Source organism: Entelurus aequoreus, linkage group LG13 (assembly GCF_033978785.1).
Source record: "Entelurus aequoreus isolate RoL-2023_Sb linkage group LG13, RoL_Eaeq_v1.1, whole genome shotgun sequence".
Taxonomy (NCBI): domain Eukaryota; kingdom Metazoa; phylum Chordata; class Actinopteri; order Syngnathiformes; family Syngnathidae; genus Entelurus; species Entelurus aequoreus.
In genome coordinates, this window is record NC_084743.1 from 65,604,490 (window position 1) to 65,628,356 (window position 23,867).

Below are 23,867 nucleotides of genomic sequence, written 5' to 3' on the forward strand. Positions count from 1 at the left end.
TCTTCTAATCGTTCTCGTTATGAAATCTTTAAATAATCATTTGAATTAGTCAACAATTCATTATAATTGGAATTAAATACACAAACGTGCCATTGAATGTGTCATTTAATGTAAAAGTAAATTTAATTATTTGAATCATTTAATTATTTCAAAATTGAATAGATGAGTTTCCGTTCGCTAAGGAGTATGGGTAATCCTGGCGGCAGCCTCCATTTTGTGTGTTTTAATTAACTTTCTAAATATTTTTCGCGCTTTTGCCAAGACAATGAGGTCAACTTCAGAAAATTTGAAAGAGGACGTGAAATTGTTCTACAGACAGACAGATGGGGTTTGCAAAGCCAGGTATTTACCGAAATTGAAGGATATCGGCGATGAAAATCCGTATGAGATGGGAACATACGAATGGACGACTGATTTGGAATCTTACCCTGATATAAATTACCCGGACATCGTCAACTATTTGGTGAGTAAGTGGCTGTACTCTGGATGAGCTACGAGTCGCTGGAAGCATACACTTACCTTGTGTGTGGATGGCTACAGGAAATTAATCTGGCTTCAAAGGAAGATAAAGTGATCCAAGTTTGGTGCCATGGGTCATAGAGAAGAACGGCCGTGTTTCAGTTACACAAGAACACATCATACTGACTACTTCTAAGACCATGGCAAAATGCAATTCTACAGGTATGTGACTTTTCTGTTTATAGTCGGAAATCCGTCTTTTTTATCTCTGTAAAAATATTAAAAAATATTTTCCGTTTTTTTCCGACCTACGATGTGTGTTAAAATCTTGATCTGTCTCTTTGCCATACCTGCCAAACAACTACGGTTTTTGATAATCCAGTGGTTATAAACGACAGTTTTCCATTAAAAAGTATTCACTTAAAAATCGACGCTACATAGCGAAGCAACTCCACGGGCAGGGCACAATGTATACGGTGAAACACCAATGATGATTGGTTGGTTTACGTGTAAGAACATCCGTGATTGGTTGGTTTGTTTACTATGGTGAGTCACGATTGGTTAGGATTAGGGCAAAACAGTACGTACGGGCCAATCAGAGGCAAGATAGGGCGGGTCATGGAACCAGGACGGGAAATTGATTGATTGAGACTTTTATTAGTAGATTGCACAGTACAGTACATATTCCGTACAATTGACCACTAAATGGTAACACCCGAAGAAGTTTTCCAACTTGTTTAAGTCAGGGTCCACGTAAATCAATTCATGGTATAAATATATATGTACTATCAGCATAATAAAGTCATCACACAAGTTAATCATCAGAGTATATACATTGAATTATTTACATTATATACAATCTGGGGGGTGTAGGGGGTTGGGGCGGTGGTGTTAGGTTTGGTTGATATCAGCACTTCAGTCATCAACATTAATATCATCTGAGAAATGGACATTGAAACAGTGTAGGTCTGACTTGGTAGGATATGTACAGCGAGCAGTGAACATAGTGAGCTCGGAAAGCATAAGAACAAGTATATACATTTGATTATTTACAGTTGATTAATTACAATCCGGGGAGGTGGGATGAAGTGGGGGAGGGTGTTAGTCTAGGGTTGTAGTTGCCTGGAGGTGTTCTTTTAGTGCGGTTTTGAAGGAGGGTAGAGATGCACTTTCTTTTACACCTGTTGGGAGTGCATTGCATATTGATGTGGCATAGAAGGAGAAGGAGTTAAAGGCCTACTGAAATGATTTTTTTTTATTTAAACGGGGATAGCAAATCTATTCTATGTGTCATACTTGATCATTTCGCGATATTGCCATATTTTTGCTGAAAGGATTTAGTATAGAACAACGACGACAGAGATCGCAACTTTTGGTATCTGATAAAAAAAGGCTTGCCCCTACCGGAAGTAGCGTGACGTAGTCAATTGAACATATACGCAAAGTTCCCTATTGTTTACAATGATGGCCGCATGAAGTGAGAGAGATTCGGACAGAGAAAGCGACGATTTCCCCATTAATTTGAGCGAGGATGAAGAAAGATTTGTGGATGAGTAAAGTGCAAGTGAAGGACTAGTGGGGAGTGGAAGCGATTCAGATATGGAAGATGCTGTGAGAGCCGGGGGGTGACCTGATATTCAGCTGGGAATGACTAAAACAGTAAATAAACACAAGACATATATATACTCTATTAGCCACAACACAACCAGGCTTATATTTAATATGCCACAAATTAATCCCACATAAAAACACCTAGGTGTTTGTTATGCTAGCTCCTAGCTACTAGCTCGATCTAGTTATAGCTCGAGCGGGTAATATGGACGGGATCTCGTATATATAACCAGCCAATACAATTCAAACACCTGCACAACACACACACTCACTCAGCCCCAAGAACCGTTCACCTAACCCAAGGTTCATAAAGCTTATATATTTAACCAAAGTTACGTACACGACACGGACGTACGGGCAAGCAATCAAATGTTTGGAAGCGCGCGGGTGGGACCTGATATTCAGCTGGGAATGACTACAACAGTAAATAAACACAAGACATATATATACTCTATTAGCCACAACACAACCAGGCTTATATTTAATATGCCACAAATTAATCCCGCATAACAAGCACCTAGGTGTTTGTTATGCTAGCTCCTAGCTACTAGCTCGAGCTAGTTATAGCAAGCGATCAAATGTTTGGAAGCGTACTCACGGTATCGTGTCTGCGTCTGTTAACAAAGTCAAAGTCCTCCTGGTAAGAGTCTCTGTTGTCCGAGTTCTTCGATCTTGACTGCATCTTTCGGGAATGTAAACAATGAAACACCGACTGTGTTGTGTTGCTGACTTCCCTCGCAAAATACTCCGCTTCGCACCGACTTTCTTCTTTGCTTGCTCAGCTTCTTTCTCCGTAATGCAATGAACAAATTGCAACAGATTCACCAACACAGATGTCCAGAATACTGTGGAATAATGAGATGAAAACAGCTATTTCGTATTGGCTTCAATGGGGAAGCCATACCTGTGTTCTACTGGCTACGTCACGCGCATACGTCATCCTCAAAGGCGTTTTGAACCGGAAGTTCCCCGGGAAATTTAAAATTGCACTTTATAAGTTAACCCGGCCGTATTGGCATGTGTTGCAATGTTAAGATTTCATCATTGATATATAAACTATCAGACTGCGTGGTCGGTAGTAGTGGGTTTCAGTAGGCCTTTGTTAGATCGGAATCTGGGTTTAACATGGTTTGTGGAAATCACTCCACAGACGTCCCAAATGACGTCGAGAGAGTCGGAGAAGAGAAAAGGGAATATTCAAGCGGGCGATTTATATATTAAATAACTAGTGGAAGATGGCAGAGGGATTCCCCTCTTTAGATTTTTCTTTTAGCGATGTAGACGACGTCCAGAAAATGCGTCGTTTTGGTCAAATTTGGACAAACGTATGCGTCTGGATAAAACAATGCCCAACACATTAATTTGAGTTGTTTACCATGTAAGCCCAAATCAAAACTGGAAGAGGCGGAAACACACATGATTGTGGCAGACATGTGATGACTTTTGCTACAGTATAGGCTGTCTAAATGCTACATTTCATTTTCATTGGTGTTTTACAACAAGACAGTAGCTGACATTTTCTTCATTATTTCTACTGTTTATATTTGCCCACTTGTCCTCCCACCAGGGCACTCAGCCCCCCGCCCCCGGCCTATTGTCAGCCTTTTCATTAAGTTCAAATCACATGCCTGAATTCTACCAGAACTAGTAGGAAAACATTTTTCAAGGCCATCGAGTACGTCACTCGCTTTATCATCTGCCACAGCCAATCAAAATATACAGCCAGTAAAAACAAATGAGACTCGTGTGTGTGTGTGTGTGTGTGTGTGTGTGTGTGTGTGTGTGTGTGTGTGTGTGTGTATGTGTGTGTGTGTGTGTGTGTGTGTGTGTGTGTGTGTGTGTGTGTGTGTGTGTGTGTGTGTGTGTGTGTGTGTGTGTTGCATGCGCAAAAAAAGTGATGACGTCATTGGTTGTGTGTGTGTGCGTGCGCAAATAAGTGATGACGTCATTGGTTGTGATAATGAAAATTGTCCTGATGTGTGGTTGCACTTTGAGTGTGCAAAAATCAAAAGACTTCCTAAAGGAAAATGGTATTGCAGGGAGTGTAAAGTAAACCTAAAATCAAACAAATAAATGATGACACAATGAGGAGAACTCCAAATTGTGAAAAATAATAGAATTTTACCAAAGAAAACCGTTGTTTCAAATAAATTTCATTTATACTCTATTCCGGTTTTTTGTTTCATTTCAAACTTCTAAGTGGTTCAGCAGTCACAGTGTCCATGTACTGTGTTGAAGGTTACTTCGCTAAAACAGCGTTATGTCCCTTAACCATTGAAATGTAAGAACATTAGTGACACACAGAAGTGATATAAAAAATAGTCACCTGGCAACTCAACGCTGGCATGATTGTTTATGCATAATAACAACCCTGAATACATCCCAGTGGGTTTGTTCTCATCTTTAATCAAATGGCACCACAGAGTCACCAAGGTTATCTTGTCAAGTGTTGGAACACTGTCACTCCTGCTGTGAAGATAGTTTAAGGCCCTGTCTACATTAAGCCAGATAACTCCTTAAACAAATAATTATTTAGCCTAAGCATCATGTAAGCCACACTAAACCATCATTTAAGGTTCCCCTCCTTGGATATTTTTTTACACGGTTAAGTGTGCCGTGTATTTCTCTTAGCTCTGTATGGACTCTTCGATCGTTGACAAGCTGAGTTCGTAGAGGAAGTGAAGTCAAAAAGACCACCCCCCAAACAGGAAGTGACGTCAGAATGAATTGATTAACGTGGACTCCGACTTAAACAGGTTGAAAAACTTATTGGGGTGTTACCATTTAGTGGTCAATTGTACGGAATATGTACTGTACTGTGCAATCTACTAATAAAAGTTTCAATCAGTCAATCAAAAAGAACGCTCCACAGCCAGCTTCATGACAACCGGCTTGGTAACTCGGAGCTAACCACTCGAAAGATGGAGGCGAGTCATCCAGACATGCCCTTGTTTCTCCTTCTTCTACATGTACAGACGCTGGTGGAAATCACACCTGAAAACCTTAAGAGAAAGCGATTGCAGCTATTTGGGATACAACACTTCTCAGACGGCAAGAGAACTTTCCGATGTCCAGGTCAGCTGCGATTCTACTTACTGAAAAACTTTGTCCATTTGTCGAGGGAGAGACAACGAGAATGCGGGCTCCCGTGGACGTGATAAAAAAAAGGGTAGCATGTTCTTTGTATTCCCTGGCTGACGAGGGAAGACAACTCAAGGTTTACAGTATAGACATTATTAGAATAAGTACCCAGATATTGTATATATCCATCCATCCTGCACTGGCTCAGGATCAGCAGACGATCCAGACCATTGCAAGATGGATGAATATTCCTCGGCATCAAGGATCCTCTGGAAGTGATCACTAGATCACCTCCCGGGGACCTCTCCATCGTTCACACTTAAAAAAGAAGTTACATGTTCGTGGCTTGATCAGATGCAAAAAAAATAAAAAAAATTTAAGTCACAAAAAAAAAAGCAAGTAAACCGTGACAAAACCATATCAAAAGTGACACAAAAAAGCAATAGTAGTGTGGGAACAATACAAAAAAATAATTAAAAAAATAAAAAAGGAATAAAACTACAAAAAAGATACAGCATTTTTTTTTTAAAGTGTCTATAAGTTATGATTCAATATGTCAGTAAAGGCTTCCAGGTTAGTTCCCATTTATTCATATTTGTAGAGTTTATAAATCTTATTTTTTCAAGAGTCATCATTCACAAGTTCATTTAAGCAGTTCCTGAAGTTCGGTGCTAATGGAGTTTTCCACTCTTTGAGAATAAGTCTTTTGGCCAGAACCGTCCCGAGAAGAAACACAGCTGTAATAAATTTTGGAAGTTTTTGTGTTTCTGAAGAATTGTGTGGACATTGTCGATTGTCATGTCTTGACCCCTTCTCTGCTCCACACGCTGTAAGTCTTTGCTGTCGTCCAGCGTTCTGGTTTTGTTTAATTTGCAGTCTGTTCATTTCTAATTTTGTTCTGCATAGCCATCCCTAAGCTTCAATGCATTTTCTTCGGAGCACTCACCTTTTTGTTTATTTTTGGTTTAAGCATTAGACACACTTTTTACCTGCACAAACCATCGTCGTCTCACACGACGTGTTCCCGACATCTACAAAGCAATTAGCTACCGGCTGCCACCTACTGATATCGAAGAGTATTACACGGTTACTCTGCCGAGCTCTAGACAGCACAGACACTCAACAACGGCACATTATTTGCGGATTATAATTACTGATTAGCAAAAAATATTTTTAACCAAAATAGGTGAAATTACATAATCTCACGGCACACTAGTGCTTGGAAAACACTGATCTAAAGGGATAGTGCTTTGTAGAATTGTGAATTTATTCCTCCCAAGTGCAATAACTCTCCACGTGAATCCTCGTATGTGCAATTTTCCTTGTTGTTTCAAGTTCTATTAGAGAGAGCTGATTTGTTCCTCTCGTAAAAGCTGGAATTTTTACCTTACCTTTACACTGTCTTGTATGTCAAATCCTCGATCCGCAAGCACCAGGTCTCCCGGGAGAACTTTGCTTAGTAGCCCACAGTTTTCTGTGTTTACCTGATGTCCGACCACTCCGTCCCTTGGAAAGAAATAACACAACCCCTTGTGGAGTAATCCCGATCAAGTATTTCACAGTGTTATGATGTTTAGAACTGGACCATGTTTCAGCTCTGGCAAGCTCATTTGATGGCCGCTCCATGAAAACCTCAAAACAATCTATAATGACAGACACTTTCACGCCAAGTATTTACCAAACTCCATCTAAAGTTCCTGCCTTTCTACAAGTGTAATGTCCAGGAGTACCTTACACCAGACCTGGGCAAAATACGGCCCGAGGGCCACATGCGGCCCGTTAAGATTTTAAATCTGGCCTGCCGGACGTTTTACATAAAAAATTTTTAGACCTTTAACATCAAAACTGTAGCCGCCATTAGGGATGATGTTTGATAAGAAATTATCGAGTTTGAGTCTATTATCGAATCCTCTTATCGGACCGATTCCTTATCGATTCTCTTATCGAGTCCAGATAGGTTGGTGTATATGGAAAAAAACACACAATATTTGGTTTAACAAAAGCTCACTTTTATTATATTAGAAAACAATTTAATCTAAAAAATAAATAAATATTGACTGTTACCCCCCTAAAAACATAAAATAAAATAAATAAATATTGACTGTTGTTACCCAAAGTATATTAAGTGGGATTTTTCATAAAAACAAATATATACAGTAACAAGAAAACAACCTGTCTCTGTGATCACTATAGGTGTATAAATAATAATATAGTGTTAGTGGGCACAAAACTGAAAATAATACAGCTCTCCAAAAAGTGCACTTCTGCTGCTATTTGACATAACTGTTTGTTATGATGCTTTGACATTTTTGCACTTTATTTCTTTATTGAAAGAAAATTCTATGAAGAGAAAAGTTGTTTGCAAATGTGGTTACAATGCTAAAAAATGAAAAGTTAAAGCTAAAAAAAGAAATACACTTTATTGAGTTAACATTATTTAAGATGTGATGAGCTAGGGCAGGTGTCGGCAACCCAAAATGTTGAAAGAGCCATATTGGACCAAAAATACAAAAACAAATCTGTCTGGAGCCGCAAAAAATTAAAAGCCATATTACATGTGTCATGAGATATAAATGTAATTAAGAGGACTTAAAGGAAACTAAATGAGCTCAAATATAGCTACAAATGAGGCATAATGATGCAATATGTACACATCGCTAGCCTAAATAGCATGTTAGCATCGATTAGCTTGCAGTCATGCAGTGACCAAATATGTCTGATTAGCACTCCACACAAGTCAATAACATCAACAAAACTCACCTTTGTGCATTCATGCACAACGTTAAAAGTGTGGTGGACAAAATGAGACAGAAAAAGTGGCATAAAACACGTCCTAGAAAGTCGGAGAAAGTTATACCAGTTATATCAATCAATACATGTAAACAAACTGTACGGTGAGTTCAAGGACCGCCAAAATAAGTAGGACAAAACGGCGCTCGCCAAATACTCGAATCAGTGAAGCATGTTTAATATAAACAGTGTGCTTTATAACAATTAGGGAGGTTTGTGTCATGTTTGTCCTCCTACAGAAACCATACTAAAACAAAAAAATAGATTTTTTTCCCCCTCATCTTTTTCCATTCTTCATACATTTTTGAAAAATCTCCAGAGAGCCACTAGGGCGGCGCTAAAGAGCCGCATGCGGCTCTAGAGCCGCGGGTTGCCGACCCCCGAGCTAGGGAATATAACAACTACACTACCCAGCATGCAACGGGAGTGACGAGCATGCGCGGTAGCCCCGAAAAGTGTTGGATGTCGTCACCCGTGAAAGTAAACGTCAAGAACTCAGCCAACACGCCTCGTCTGCATTATTTATAATTAGACAGACAACACATATACAGTGTGATTTTGTTGTGTTTACAAGGAAAGAAAAACAAAAGTTAAAAAAGGGAGATGTCATATATGTATGTGCTGCACGGTTGCTTTAAGAACGTTGCGACAGCTGCCGTAAACGAGGTGCGTTGCTAGCCTGGTTGCTATGTTTCCGGTTGGTCGTAAAAGTGTTCATGTGTTTGTACCCTGCTCAAATCTCTCAGTAAAGTTATTCATTGGATATACCTTTTTGTTTTGAACTTTATTGCACCTTGGAGCGCTTTTTCCCGTCCATTTGTTTCCCGCTTTCGCTATCTGCGCCTAATGACTGAGCTACGTGACGCCATTTCTTGTGATGTCACAAGGAGCATTTCTGGTCGGGACGGGATTCGTTCCGAGGGATTCGAATAAAGAACCAACTATTTTCTTTACTATAGTGGTCTCGATAACGGGTACCGGTTCTCAAAAAGGGATTCGAGTCCGAGGACTCGGTTCTTTTCTTATCGAACAACCGGGAAAACCGGTTTCGAGTATCATCCCTAGCCGCCATTATCATTATCATTTTGAAATGACCGTAAGTCTTGAACTATGGAAAGTATTTCAATAGTTGAAATCTGCGCTTTTGAGTGTTCTAGGAGTTATTACGGTAATCTACGTCACAGCAGCTCAGACCAGGAACAAAGCATAGTGGGCGGGGTTTGTTTTCAGAACAGCCAGCCCGAAACGCATGTGTCAGAAACAGATGCGGAAGCTGATTTTTATGTGATAACATATCATATTGTAGGTGTTTGTTACACTTTGTATTCATATTTTGCTGTGTTTTGCTTGATTGTAAAAGATGTCTATGGAGGAGCTGGTCTGAGAAGTAAAAGAGGAGCGACGTTCATATGTTGTTAATATTCAGTGTTTTATTGTTCATAGTCATACTTGCCAACCTTGAGACCTCCGATATAGGGAGGGGGGGGGCGTGGTTAAGAGGAGAGTATATTTACAGCTAGAATTCACCAACTCAAGTATTTCATATATATATATAAGTATGAAATACTTGACTTGGCCCCCCCAGACACATTTTTTTCTCTAAATGTGGCCCCCCGAGTCAAAATATTTGCCCAGCTCTGCCTTAGAAGCACAACTTTTGGATATCTCTTGTAGACTAAGATTGAGCCTCAGTTTCAGAACGACCAACGTTAGTTTTTCAAACTTCGTCAAAGCACCAGTCGCCCTTCCAGGAATACTTTTTTCTACAAACTTATAAACAGTCTGGAGTCCGCCACACTCTAGTCCGGTGTAATATTTAAAGGCCTACTGAAATTATTTTTTTTAATTTAAACGGGGATAGCAGATCCATTCTATGTGTCATACTTGATCATTTTGCGATATTGCCATATTTTTGCTGAAAGGATTTAGTAGAGAACAACGACGATAAAGTTCGCAACTTTTGGTCTCTGATAAAAAAAAGCCTTGCCCTTATCGGAAGTAGCGTGACGTAGTCAGTTGATCGCCTCCTCATATTTTCCTATTGTTTTCAATGCAGCTTGAGCGATTCGGACCGAGAAAGCGACGATTACCCCCATTAATTTGAGCGAGGATGAAAGATTCGTGGATGAGGAATGTTAGAGTGACGGACTAGAATGCAGTGCAAGACATATCTCTTTCTATTGTGGATCACGGATTTGTATTTTAAACCACCTCGGATACTATATCCTCTTGAAAATGAGAGTCGAGAACGCGAAATGGACATTCACAGTGACTTTTATCTCCATGACAATACATCGACGTAACACTTTAGCTACGGAGCTAACGTGATAGCATCGTGCTTAACTGCATATAGAAACAAAATAAATAAATCCCTGACTGGAAGGATAGACAGAAGATCAACAATACTATAAAACCAGGGACATGTAAATACACGGTTAATGCTCTCCAGCCTGGCGAAGGTTAACAATGCTGTTGCTAACGACGCCATTGAAGCTAACTTAGCAACCGGACCTCACAGAGCTATGCTAAAAACATTAGCTATCCACCTACGCCAGCCATCCCTCATCTGCTCATCAACACCCGTGCTATCAGACTGCGTGGTCGGTAATAGTGGGTTTCAGTAGGCCTTTAACTTGAACAGGGTTTTCCTTTCGCGACTCAAGTGAGAACCCCGTTTCTTTTCATTTTTCACTGGTCAGTCTGTATCTCACTCATCTCCCTCAGAGGTTTGTTTGTTGGCCAGTCGCTGACATTATCATCATTGTTATTACTCAAGTCATTATCAGTAAGTTCCTCAGGTTGGTTGTCCTCAATGGCACTTGTACCTCTCCCATGGAACATTTATATTTCTCCTGCCTCCCTTTTGCTGGTTGATATCTCTTTTTGGATGACTGTGGATCAAAAGGTGGTGAGTTGGGTACTTCTGGTCCCATTTTCAAGGTTGGTAACATCATAAAGGTCTGCTCTTTTTCCTAATATTAATAAAACAACAACTCTGTAAGACTAACAAACACATTCAATCACATTAGTATTACTATTAGTATACACGACTGGTTGTTTTCGTATGTATTATGACAAGGAAAACAACATAATTCAAAGCACATTACCTGTTACAAAATGATCAAAATAAATAATGAAATTGTTGAATGATTGAATTAATCATTTATTAATTTCATTAATTAGTTCACAATTTAATTTCATGATTTATTTATTTAAATTACTAATAACTTTGTATTCCCACTGCTTTTGGGGTGTTTAAAGAGTACCATGAATCAAAGTAACCTTGTGTATAGCTTTAAAAAGCCTAAGCTTTTTACATTGTGTAAACTTGTTGCATCTATATTATATTTTAAGGTGTTGTAGATAATCAAGTAGTATAGGACATGTTAAGAATGAGCTACTCTTTAATTTAATTTCTTCTAAAAATGGTCTTGTTTGTGTATACCCTCCTACACAATGTTTATATAGTTTACTAATGTTGAAATACAATAGAATATGCAACACTAGTTTTAACAATACTAAATTATACATACATACAGCACTGCCCGCTATAAAAATGTCTAATATAATTGTTTACTTTTTTTCTTAAACTTTTTACCATGTACAACCTCAGAAAATCACTGCTTTATTTGATGTTTTTAGCTACATTACATATGGGGTAAAATGTGTTCATACCAGGTGTGTCTTCCGCAGTTTAGCTAAGGGGCTGCATGGAGGAAAATCTACTCCTGCGCGGCACTGGTAAAAATATGGCATAATCATTTAAAAATAAAGACAACTTCAAAGTTGTTTTCTTTGTCTTACTCTGGCCAAAAATAGAGCAAGCACATCCAGAAAATGTACACATTACAAATAATCCTCTTGGCGAAACACTTCAAGTTAGTTGAAAATTCTGAGGAAAAACTTGGGGCCGTTTTAAAAACATCATGAAGAACAAAGTGAACTTAGACAGCGATTGTCATCAAGGCTCAGGTCAGGCTGATTACAAAATAAATACTAATCAAATATACTGCAAAAGAAGGGACTCATAAAAACTGATGAAAAATTACTTTACATACAATTATGCGGTGCTAAAATAAATACATTTTAACTGAATTAATATCAAATAATAATATACATTTTTCTTAAATAAACTTGTCAATAAAATAAAGTGCAAATGAAAAAAAAGCTTCACCACTTTAGTCATAATTTTTGCGCTTAAGAAACTTCTCTGACTTCAGCTTCAGACTTTTTCCGTTTTTGTTTGTTCAACAGCTGATTTTTTTGGCGGTCCTCTAAGGGGCGCTCTCGGCCCAACAATGGTCAAGGAATAAAATTTGAAAAATGCTGTAGTAGTGGTTTATATTTGAAGATCGCTGAATCGCTCATTTTACTGTCAATCAAAATATTTTTTATTGTACAAACATCAATCATTGTCACAGCGTCTTCTTTTTACAATCACAAACACATAACACTTAAAGTTAACAGCTCATAAATACTCTTTTTCATGCAAATCATTTTCAAGGTGAAAAATGATGGTTTTATGTAGAAACGCAACGTTGCTTTCCATTGTTTTTATTCAACACTTTTTTCTGCAGGTAGAACCCTGTTTAGACAACTATTCTATCAGTGCTCAGTGCTTATAGACCCGCTTTCAAAAGGGAACAAATAATGCAAATGAAAAAGGCGTGATCTACAACTGCTGGTGCTTATGTGAGGAGAAGAAATCCTGCAAACTTGTGGACGAATTAATGTTGCATTTAAATAAAAACTTATTTTTAAAGTGATAACAATGGATGAATCCATCAAAGATTTGCAAATAAATCAATTCAAATGTTTTTTTCTCACTGTAAATGGTAGTGTTTACATTTGAGGGCTGTGACAATGTGCTATAAAGTGGAAACAGAAGGCGTGTTACTGAGGCTTGGAAAGGCCATTTTGATCCAAAAAGTCTTTCAGCTTGGTGGGAAAATCTGTCATGACCCCCGTGGCTCCCAAATTAAATGCCCTCTGGAAATCTTCTTCATCGTTCAGCACCCAAATGTACACCTGGAACCAGACACAAGAGGTAAAACAGTACACCAATGGTTCAAGTTAGTACCGTAAATTCCAGACTATTAGCTCCTACTTTTTCCTACGCTTGAACCCTGTGGCTTATAAAAACGGTGCGGCTGGTTTATGGATTTTTCATGGCTGACGGCCATAATGCAAATACATTGAAATGGTGTGTTATTGTTTGGGCTATGGCGCCATCTTTTGGATGAGTTTGCTCACTGCACGTGCAGTTGGGTGAATGGCGACAGAGTTTCCTGCTGTTTGAAGCTTTGAACCGGAAATAAAAGTGCCGTTCCGTCTTCTAACCGTCCACAGCGTTTTTACTTGTATGGATTCTTCATTCATCACTTCAAGCAACGTTTGTAAGTTTTACAATACAACCAAAACAGTTCTTACTTACTAAACCGTGCCATGTGTGATGTCTGTGGGAGTGTTTTTGTGCATATTTGTACGTGCTATCGTAATATAATCAAGCGAGCGTCTTTGGCATGAGAAAATATGCTAACATATTTACTAGTGTCTGTGTTAGTAATATTAACTTACAATGGCATTCTTTTTGTATTGTTTCAGTTTCACAAAATCCTCAGTAAATTCGCCAAAATGTCACTGTGGAGTTCTTGAGTCTGTTTAGCTGATTGGAGAGCTAGCTTCTGCAGCTAGTGGGTCCATGACGATGACTCCTGTTTAGATTGCTCAGCCGTTTACAATGGAGGTATGTAATTAAACATTTACAAAATATTTCTGTGTAAATAACTTGTCACAAAGTATATAGTCCGGTGCGACTAATATATGGGGGAAAATGTATAATTTAGTGTGGGTGGCTTATATACCGATGTGCGCTATAGTCCAACAAAGAGCAAAATAGGAGAAAACAAAGCGATAACTTCTTACTTGTATTCCTCTGGCAGTGAGATGCTGGAAGAGAGCTTTCCTCATCAATAGGCTGTTTGGAGAAAACATTAGATTAGCAAGAATAATACTAATTTACTGGCTTTGAGAAGTGACGAGCGCCTCACCTGTCTGCCAGCCAGGTGAGGAAGAGCTGGCTTTTGGTTATACTGTGTGGGTCACGGAGTCTGTGGAGAGAAAAGTAGACATGTACTCAAACTCATCTATCAGTCCCTCCAGTTATTGGCGTTGTCACGGTCGCGCCAAGTCATGCAAATTTAACCAAACTCACAAATCATGTGCGGCCTTGCAAGTTTGTCTAATCCCCGCAACATTTGGGCCCACCGTCATAATATTTGCCGATCAAATTGGTCTCCTAGCACCTTTAAACACACCGGTCCACTGTAATTGAAACTTAGTTTTGTTTCTTGTGGAGGCAAAGCAGGAACAATCATTTCTTTACTGCTCAAATGGCACAATTGTCATCCTGCATCTAAGTAGCTCAGGGGCTGTACTTATCAAGCTTCTTAGAGTGCCATTTTACACTTAAGTCCTGAGAATTTGGGAAATTTAGTCCTACTCTCAAACTTAAGAATAAAAGCTTTTTATCAACGTTCTTAAGTCTAAGAATCACTCCTACTCTCCACGATATTTAAGAGACCTTCAGAGGTGTCTTAAGTGGTTAGGAGTTGCCAGCAGGGGATGGCACTGAGGCGAGAGAGACGTGCGCGAACGTTCAGGGAACGGAACAATGTTTTTGTTTTTTTTTGATGACGAGCAGCTGATCAAACGGTATCGTTTAGACAGAGCGGATATTATTTTTGTCACAGATTTAATACTTTTCGATTCCTTGTTGATTTCTGCATGTGGCTGCAGTGGGCTAGTATATATAGAGCCACCCACACCAGTTTCAAATTAGTTGCCTAATTAATGAATTGGAAAGAAAATGTTATGACAGTAGCGTATGTGTGTGGCCGTGAGGTGAGTGACGTCAGTGAGTGTGTGGGCGATAGAAGAGAGGGAGCGGTAGCGTGAGTGCCGGCGGGGACTAGTTTGTTTTGTATTATTTTGTAGTTTATTGTCAAAATATACACTCCCATTGTCCACTTAAATATTTCCAAGATATTTCTTTATTCTTAGACAACGGATTCCCTTCCGTGATTGGTCATTTCTATGGACACAGAAATGACGTCACCTAAAATTCCGTTTACGGCACATAGTAATGTCGTAATTCAGCTCTGAGTGTGACACTTAAGATTCAGTCCTACACTTCGCTGAAAGTGTGAGTAAGACGCTTGATAACTAACTTTTAAGTGCAGCTTTCAGCAAATAATTTATTTACTCTTAAGTCAACTCTTAGCAGACTTCTTAGGAGTAATTCTAAGAAGCTTGATAAGTACGGCCCCAGATCTACATCCTGTTCATGTCTGCAGTGCTAAGCATTCTAGGCAATGTAGTACCGGTATATAAAAATGTTTTTGTTTTTGATTTGCCACTCAGGCAAATCATACTGTTGATGTAGATGCTCATATTTGCAGTACAGATTTACTTTACAAAAGAGAAGTGTGGGATACTTCTCTTGTTGCCTTATTTGTATTTGACTTTATTACTGTAAATGGATTTATATAATTATTTGGCGCAGGCAGAGGGGATAGAAAGAGGGGAAAAAAAAAAGACGGGGAAATTGCGGGGACGAGGGGGATACGACAGAGAGATAAAAATAACAACAACAGAAGAGCATCAGCAAATAGGATATATACAAATATAGTAAAAGTGATAGCAAAGAAGTAGTTAGTGAAGTAAATAACACAGAAATGACAATGAACATTATTACACTACAAATGGAGCAATACAAACACCAATAGAAATAGTACTATTGATAATGAACAATAACAATTACTTCTATTATCAACAATACATATATGTAATGATAAGAAAGCAGATTAATGGAGGGGAAGAAAGACAAGTGAACTGTGTTAACCTTGTAGATTGTTATAGTATCAATAGGTTAAGCTTTGTCAGTGTGCCAATATGTTTGATGAAACGTGATTACGTGCGTGACTGTGTGTGTATATGTATGTTTCTACATATACTATATAAACCTTTAAAAACACACCGGCGTCCCCACTTCCTAGTTTACATTTATTTATATTAGGGATGTCAAATGGTTATTTTTTAAAACCAGATTAATCACATTTTGGAATATGGATTAATCATTAGTAATCACTGGCTTGCATTATTTAAACTACCTTAAGAAAATAACCCAATATGTGAAAACAAATGCAAATTTCCTTGTCAGAATGTCATCCGGGAATGTTTTTTAAACATTTTACTTGAATGCACGTCATTTATTTGCACAAAACTTGGTAACAGTTTTATCTAAAGTTCTTTCAAGCTGTTTTCTAGAGTGAAATTTACCAGCCAGCACACCAGTCTGAGTCTCCTCACTCATGTTTGTACGGATGTATGCATTGATATGATCACTGACTGTATAAAGCAGCGGGTAAGGTTTTGCAAGATTAATCTAAGTGTGTTCATGATTAATGCGATAATTTTTTTGTCATTAATCACATGACTAAACTTGTTCATTTTGACAACCCTGATTTATATATTCATTTAATTTTTATTTATCCAGGGTAAGGCCATTGAGCACACTTGCAATGCTGACCGAGCAAAGAGGCAGCATTTACACGACAGAGATGTTGATGTGTGATGATAATCTCTCATTGTCTCTCATTTACCAACAAAAATGAGCCGTATCAATCTTGACATGCGGGGGTAATTTGTTGGAGCATAAATGAATGTTTAGGATAGACAAAACACTTTTCAGGTGTACAACATACGACCAAGCAGACAATAAGGAAGCTTTCGGTGATTATTATTTTTGTAATTATAATTCATTATTACTACTATTAGTTAGAAGGAATTTAAATGTAACAATAATTAGAAAATGAGCTCTGATTATGTGCATTTACTGCTATCTTGTGTGTTTGTGGTATAAAACAGGTAAAACTTCAATAGGGTATTTGTTTTCAAATTTTTGTTGAAATCATGTGCTTTTTAAAGATTATGGTTACAAGGAACATTTAAATAATTTATAAATTAATTAAATCACAAGTTAATTGAAATGTATTGAAATTATAAAGGCCTTAAAACATCACAACTTTTGCAGCAAAATCAAGCTTTTTAGGCAAATAACAATTATTAAATAAACCCACAAAGTCCTGTAGGGACTGAATAATGTACTTTTTGTGGTCAGAAATGTAGACCCTGCACTGTACTATTTGTTGACAGCTGTCCAAGTGCACGGACTATGTGGAGTAACGATGCCATCTACTGGACGGTTTTGGAAATACACACCACTCAGTTCTGCTTGATCATTATACATGTGATGAGAAAGTGAGCGACGGCAGGGGGAAAAGTTAACCTGACTCTCGCCAGACCTTTGTAGTTCGCTGAGCTCCACACAAGGATCTGGGATCGAGGGCAATGCAAACTCCTTCAAGATAGCAAAAAATAATCACCCAATCAGGAACGCCGGGCGGGATTTCATAGATGTGACGTAGCGCCGAAGCGACTGTTAGATTCAAACAACAATGGCGGCACGCAGCGAGGAGTCGTGTGCTGACATTGATTCTGCTATTGCAACTGTTTTGTCCAATCTATCGAATGTTACTGTATTTTTCGGAGTATAAGTCGCACCGGCCGAAAATGCATAATTAAGAAGGGAAAAAACATATATACACTACCGTTCAAAAGTTTGGGGTCACCCAAACAATTTTGTGGAATAGCCTTCATTTCTAAGAACAAGAATAGACTGTCGAGTTTCAGATGAAAGTTCTCTTTTTCTGGCCATTTTGAGCGTTTCATTGACCCCACAAATGTGATGCTCCAGAAACTCAATCTGCTCAAAGGGAGGTCAGTTTTGTAGCTTCTGTAACGAGCTAAACTGTTTTCAGATGTGTGAACATGATTGCACAAGGGTTTTCTAATCATCAATTAGCCTTCTGAGCCAATGAGCAAACACATTGTACCATTAGAACACTGGAGTGATAGTTGCTGGAAATGGGCCTCTATACACCTATGTAGATATTGCACCAAAAACCAGACATTTGCAGCTAGAATAGTCATTTACCACATTAGCAATGTATAGTGTGTATTTCTTTAAAGTTAAGACTAGTTTAAAGTTATCTTCATTGAAAATAAGGACATTTCAATGTGACCCCAAACTTTTGAACGGTAGTGTAAGTCGCACTGGAGTATAAGTCGCATTTTTGGGGGAAATTTATTTGATAAAACCCAACACCAAGAATAGACATTTGAAAGGCAATTTAAAATAAATAAAGAATAGTGAACAACAGGCTGAATAAGTGTACGTTATATGAGACATAAATAACCAACTGAGAACGTGCCTGGTATGTTAACGTAACATATTATGGTAAGAGTCATTCAAATAACTATAACATATAGAACATGGTGTACGTTTACCAAACAATCTGTCACTCCTAATCGCTAAATCCGATTCAATCTTATACGTCTAGTCTCTTACGTGAATGAGCTAAATAATATTATTTGATATTTTACGGTAATGTGTTAATAATTTCACACATAAGTCGCTCCTGAGTATAAGTCACACCCTCGGCCAAACTATGAAAAAAACTGCGACTTATAGTCCGAAAAATACGGTAATTCTTTAAAAGATGAACATAGAACGGTTTTGAAGGCATTTATTACAAATGCGGAGGACAAATTTCGCCACACCTAGTGTGTGTGTGACAATCATTGGTACTTTAACTTTAACTTAACTTGTTGCTCTGTCGTTATCCAATATGTCGGCTGTTCTGTTTTGGATTTCCCAGCGTCTCTCTCATCAGTGTCACGGCTTGATTTCGATGTGATTGGTTGAAGTAGCACGTCATTCAAGATAACGGACAAGTGGTTTATCCAATCACATACAATTATTTTTTTTTACAAGGCACTGCCTTCTGAAATACATCTCCTATTGAGAAGTTCCAGATCCTTGTGTGGAGCTCAGCGAACTACAACGATCTGGCGAAAGTCACCAGTTACCATGAATTGATTAACGTGGACCCCGACTTAAACAATTTGAAAAACTTATTTGTGTGTTACCATTTAGTGGTCAATTGTACGGAATATGTACTGTACTGTGAAATCTACTAATAAAAGTCTCAATCAATCAATCAATCAGTCAGTCAGGTTAGGGAAAAGTGCCATTTTCTGGGCATGTCCATCTGAGAGAGGGCCTTAAAGGGAGAGGGAAGTGTAGAGCAAAATGGAAGCTGTGCACTTAACTCCATGTTCAGTGTCCTCACTCACACATGTGCACAATGAACCCAGGGATACTTTGAGTAAAAAAATAGCCTACTCTTTGACCTAGTACAATCCATACGTATTTGTTGGCTGCTGCTATCTGCTTCTGGTATGTGTTTTTACTGTTATGACCAATGTCCAATTAGACTTTGTGCAACTTACTTGGTAATAATAGTGGGCATTGGGATCTCCAGGAACTGTTCCTTTAAGGGCACAAAGGGCAGAAGGCCGGTGTAGAAGAGGCCCAACAAAAGCAACACTCTAGGAAAGCTGAACAACACTGGAATGCGAGGGTTCTGGAAAACAAGCGCATAAGATGGTCTTACAATACGGGTGATGCAGAAACGTATGAAGCGTAACAAACATACCTCTTTGAAACACTTCTTGACAATCTGGTTGCTGGCGTTGCCCCAGACTGTGAGATGCTCTCTGTTGTAATTGCAGACCAGCTCAGACACCTGCCGCACAAACGCTATCAAAAAATAATCTGCAGAAATAACGTCTGCTTGGAGAAAATCATCATCATACACACCTTCTTGATGAGCGTGTCGTCATTGACCTTGATGTCAATGTTGACAGGGGTTTGAGGAAAGGCTTCAAAAACGTCCTTGAGCAGAGGTATGCGTTTATCCTCGCCGCCCTCGCAGAAACACTCTGCACACACAAGGACAGTGAGTCGATAAGAGCGTGAGGTGACACGGACCGCGACGGCTACTCAAGGCCACTCCTTGCAATACACAAATGGTTGCAATTATCCGACAGACTCTGCGGCAGTGCTTATCGGACTAATGGATACAGTTTGCAGGGGAGTGTACACGTGAGGGCGCTAGCTGCAGATACTCACCCCATTCAAAGGTTACACCCAGCTTGCAGTGGTAAGGAGGCAACTCCTGCACAGAGCAAACAGTGGACTACAGTTCAAAGATACACACTAGTGGAGACGCAAGTTCAAATATGGCAGTGGAGAGCGAATAATTGCCAACATTGAAAAGGAGCATTTATTGTGACGTAATCGAGATTTAGAAGGAAATTTTTTGTCGTTACTAGGGATATAACTATAAACGGTATTAATGATAACCGTGGTATTACTGTTTTAAATTAAAATGATGGAAAAACTGATAGATAAATGCACTTTGAACTCGCTAGCTTAAATGCAAACATAAAAACAAGGGACATTAACGTCTAAAGAAATTGCTGTCTGAGCAACTTTGCACATTGAACCTACAAGCTGTGCTCTCTCAGGACAGAGTGATCGTGCTATACCAGGGGTGTCAAACGTTAGACTCGCCAACAGGTTTTGTCCAGCCTGCGAGATGAGTTTGCCAAGTATAAAAAAAAAGCTGTAATTTTGAACGAAAGACACTGCTGTTCTAAATCTGCCGACGAGATGTCACAATAACAATTATTTGCATCTCCTGCCACCTCTGTTCTATACTCAAGAGGTTCAAGACGTAGATGTTTTTACAATGCGTTCTAGGACCACTAAACAAAGTAGGATGCCACAACACCTGCCAAAAATAATAATAATTATTTATATATATATTAATAACGATTTTGTTACGCATCGTTCATTTAAATATATCTGAAAGTGCTACAGTACAAACCAATATTCAAAACAATAAAAGCTTAGCCATTAAAATAGATCAAATACTAAGACTAAAACACTATGAGTGAGGCATATGAAACACAATACATGCAAAATAGTGGCTTTTCTAACAATTAGTTAGTTATTTTAAAACAATTATAACTTGGTCAAAAGATTTCAGTGCATAAAAGTACTTTTTGCAGCACATTCAACAATACCGCGATAACCGTGATAGTTTTGGTCACAATAACCGTGATATGAAAGGTTCAAAGCGTTATGTCCCTAGTTACAATAATGACTGCCATTATATTTAAACAGTTGACTCACAAATGACAACACAATAAATACCACATAAGGTACAATCGTCCTTGATAAAGCAAGCTGCTGTATGTCATAAAAATCTAATTTTCAGCTGCTGACATGAAGCAATTTTAAGTTGAAACTAGGACTGGGCCAATGACAAAATTTTGCTGGACAACATTTGTCCCCACTAATTATTGCCATAAAACAATATTATTGTCAACACTGTGACTAAATTAAGTACTAATAAAATATTGTATCCATTCATTCATTAATTTTTTACCGCTTGTCTCTGTCAGGTCACAGATAGGCAGACAACATTGACGTTTATACACTAGGGCCAACTTAGTGTTAAATATATTAATATTGCAATTAACAATTTTAAATACAATTTTTTTTTTCCATTAGTATTTTTTACCGTTGTACTTGAAGGTCAAGAACGTTTAATTATCCTAATTAAGTACACAAGCATACAATTAAAATTGACACAATCTCTCAAAAATTGCACTTCAATAAATATTGAATAATCAATTAATTGATTTAGTAACCCATGCTTAGTTAAAACTGACCCCAACCACCCTCACAACGTTTCTTCTAGCCTTTCAGCAGGGAAAAGTAATCATGTCAATCAAAATATTGACATTTAATAAATGTAGCATTATATCTAGAAATGTAATAAAGAAAAACAAATGTCTTCTAACATACGAGTTCCAAGGTTAAAATGTAGATTTTCCATGAGGGCCATAAAAAGTATTTTATCCACTGCTAAATCCAATTATATCTGGATCATTAAAGTTCATATCTGCATAAAATAAACCCTGAACCTCATTTTTTAAACTAAATACAAAACATCTGGCCAACAGCTGAACTGCATTTCACCTAAACACAGGATTTAACTTTCCTGTCAAGCATTATTTTCAACGACTCATCCTTTTAACAGTTATCTGGAGCCTTACGCAGTTAAATTTGGGCACAATAAATCACAGGGAACACACAGACAAACAGTCCTATCCACAATTTATTGTCCCCAATTATATAACATGCATGTTTTTTAACTTTGGGGGGGAACCGCGTACAGTAAGCACGAGGGGGAACATGTAAACTCCACGTGAAGAGGTTGGAGTCGAGATCTGAACCCGGAACCTCCTGGCTTTGAGGCAGACATGCTAACCACATTTCAACTGTGCGTTCCTTTGGTCAAGTATAGTGTTACTTCCGTTTTCGTACGCCCCATTTTTCACAAAGATTTTGACGCGTTTTTGTACGGCCAAACATTGAGCATGATAAATTGGTCCATTTGCCTGGAATCAAGCACCCAAACAGGGAATCCAATGCCTTGGTGACTCAGTCTCTGTGTTTTCTATTTGAATTGAGTACGACTGCAAAATAAGCCACAACGGGGCCAAAGAAAGCTGCTTGTGATAAAGAAGGTGAAAAACACTATTGAATTCCAAAGAGAACTCTTCAATAAAAAGGTAAAAGTTAATTTCTCTATCTCAGTCATCATGTTAATGTATTTCCTGCATGTAAAACTGTCATCATTCTCTATCAAATGTGTTGTTATTATTTCTGGGTGTCTGGAATTGGGGCTTACATTATTTCTTATAGCAAAAATGTTTCGGTTTTCGTACATTCATTTTTGTTTGTACCTTTTTATTAACAAAAACTGTGGGTATTGTCAATTAAGAGCGTGTATACAAACTGACTTCCTACAATAGAGCGCACCGGTATATAAGCAGCACCCACTAAATTTTAGAAGAAAAATGTATTTTTCCATATATTAGCTGTACAGAAATATTAGTCGCTTATATATACGTTGTGAAATGAGTTATTTACACAGAAAGATTTGGTAAATTTTTATTTACATACCTGAATTATTTCCAAATAGTCTCTGTAACACGGCAGTAAAATGGCTGATCAAACAAAACAGAAATCATCGTCATTAACCCAATAGCTGCGGAAGCTAGATCTCCGTTCATTTAAACGGACTCAATAAGTCCACGGTGACGTTTTGGTGAATTTACGAAACTGGAACATATGCATGAAAGTAACCACTCCTGCAGACATCACACATGGGACGGTTTAGTAAGTATGAATTGTTTTAGTTGTATTGTAAAACTTGCAAATGTCGCTTGGAGTGAAGAATGAAGAAACCATATGAGTAGAAACGCTATGGACGACTAGAAGACTGTCAGAATAATTGTATCTAAGTTATCACAAAACTTTGTGTTTCAATGAGTTCCCGACGAGAAGACAAAAGCGGTCTTTGATCCTACCAAGCAAAAGGCTTGTAAAACTCCACTGTGTAGGATGGGAGGCAACATGAAGGTGTCGGTTTATTTGATGTATTGTAATCCACAGGAAGATTTTGTCATGACCCGAGATCTACAAAGTGGAGAGGATGCAGGGCCTGACTCCCCTCCAGGCACCTTTTCTTTGAACTGTTTTGTGACCAAAGGCAGCGGCTGTTTACGACCCCCTTCCTTTAGAAACAGCTGTTGCCATGTAATCAGGGAAAGTCCAAATAAAAGAGGAGGCATAAAATCTTTCGTCAGAGCGTGGTGGGACTGTACAAAGAGTACAGTCCAGATGTTTCTCCTCAATTGAGCCAAATTGAATGTTGTCTCTGTTTAATTCCTTGCTTCTTGTCTTGTTTAATAGATGTCATCAGTGTTTGAACCTGACAAAGACGGAACGAAATTTGTACTTCCGGTTCAAGGCACCAAACATTAGACGTTAAACCCGCAGCACCTGCAGTGAGCGAACTCGTCCAAAAGATGGCACCATA

The 23,867-nt window shown here is 38.4% G+C and overlaps 1 protein-coding gene and 1 long non-coding RNA gene across 8 annotated transcripts in view; one reads left to right on the forward strand and one right to left on the reverse strand.

Moving 5' to 3' along the window:
• Positions 1–19: 19 nt before the first annotated feature.
• LOC133663597 (uncharacterized) lies at positions 20–23,837 on the forward strand. The gene is made up of 3 exons (XR_009828386.1): positions 20–467; positions 541–681; positions 23,441–23,837. It is a non-coding gene; the product is annotated as an uncharacterized LOC133663597 (long non-coding RNA).
• gdpd1 (glycerophosphodiester phosphodiesterase domain containing 1) overlaps positions 12,775–23,867 on the reverse strand; it is a 38,634-nt gene continuing 27,541 nt past the window's right edge. For 6 of the 7 annotated variants that reach the window (XM_062068186.1, XM_062068183.1, XM_062068188.1 and 3 more), the window contains 7 exons: positions 20,039–20,084; positions 19,727–19,848; positions 19,563–19,655; positions 19,357–19,490; positions 13,992–14,051; positions 13,867–13,918; positions 12,775–12,969 (listed from right to left, as the gene is read on the reverse strand). In XM_062068186.1, coding sequence (XP_061924170.1) covers positions 12,835–12,969; positions 13,867–13,918; positions 13,992–14,051; positions 19,357–19,490; positions 19,563–19,655; positions 19,727–19,848; positions 20,039–20,084 — 642 coding nt within the window. In that variant the 3' untranslated portion in view covers positions 12,775–12,834. The remainder of the gene's footprint in view (positions 12,970–13,866; positions 13,919–13,991; positions 14,052–19,356; positions 19,491–19,562; positions 19,656–19,726; positions 19,849–20,038; positions 20,085–23,867) is intronic. The other variant, XM_062068189.1, reaches the window with a different exon arrangement.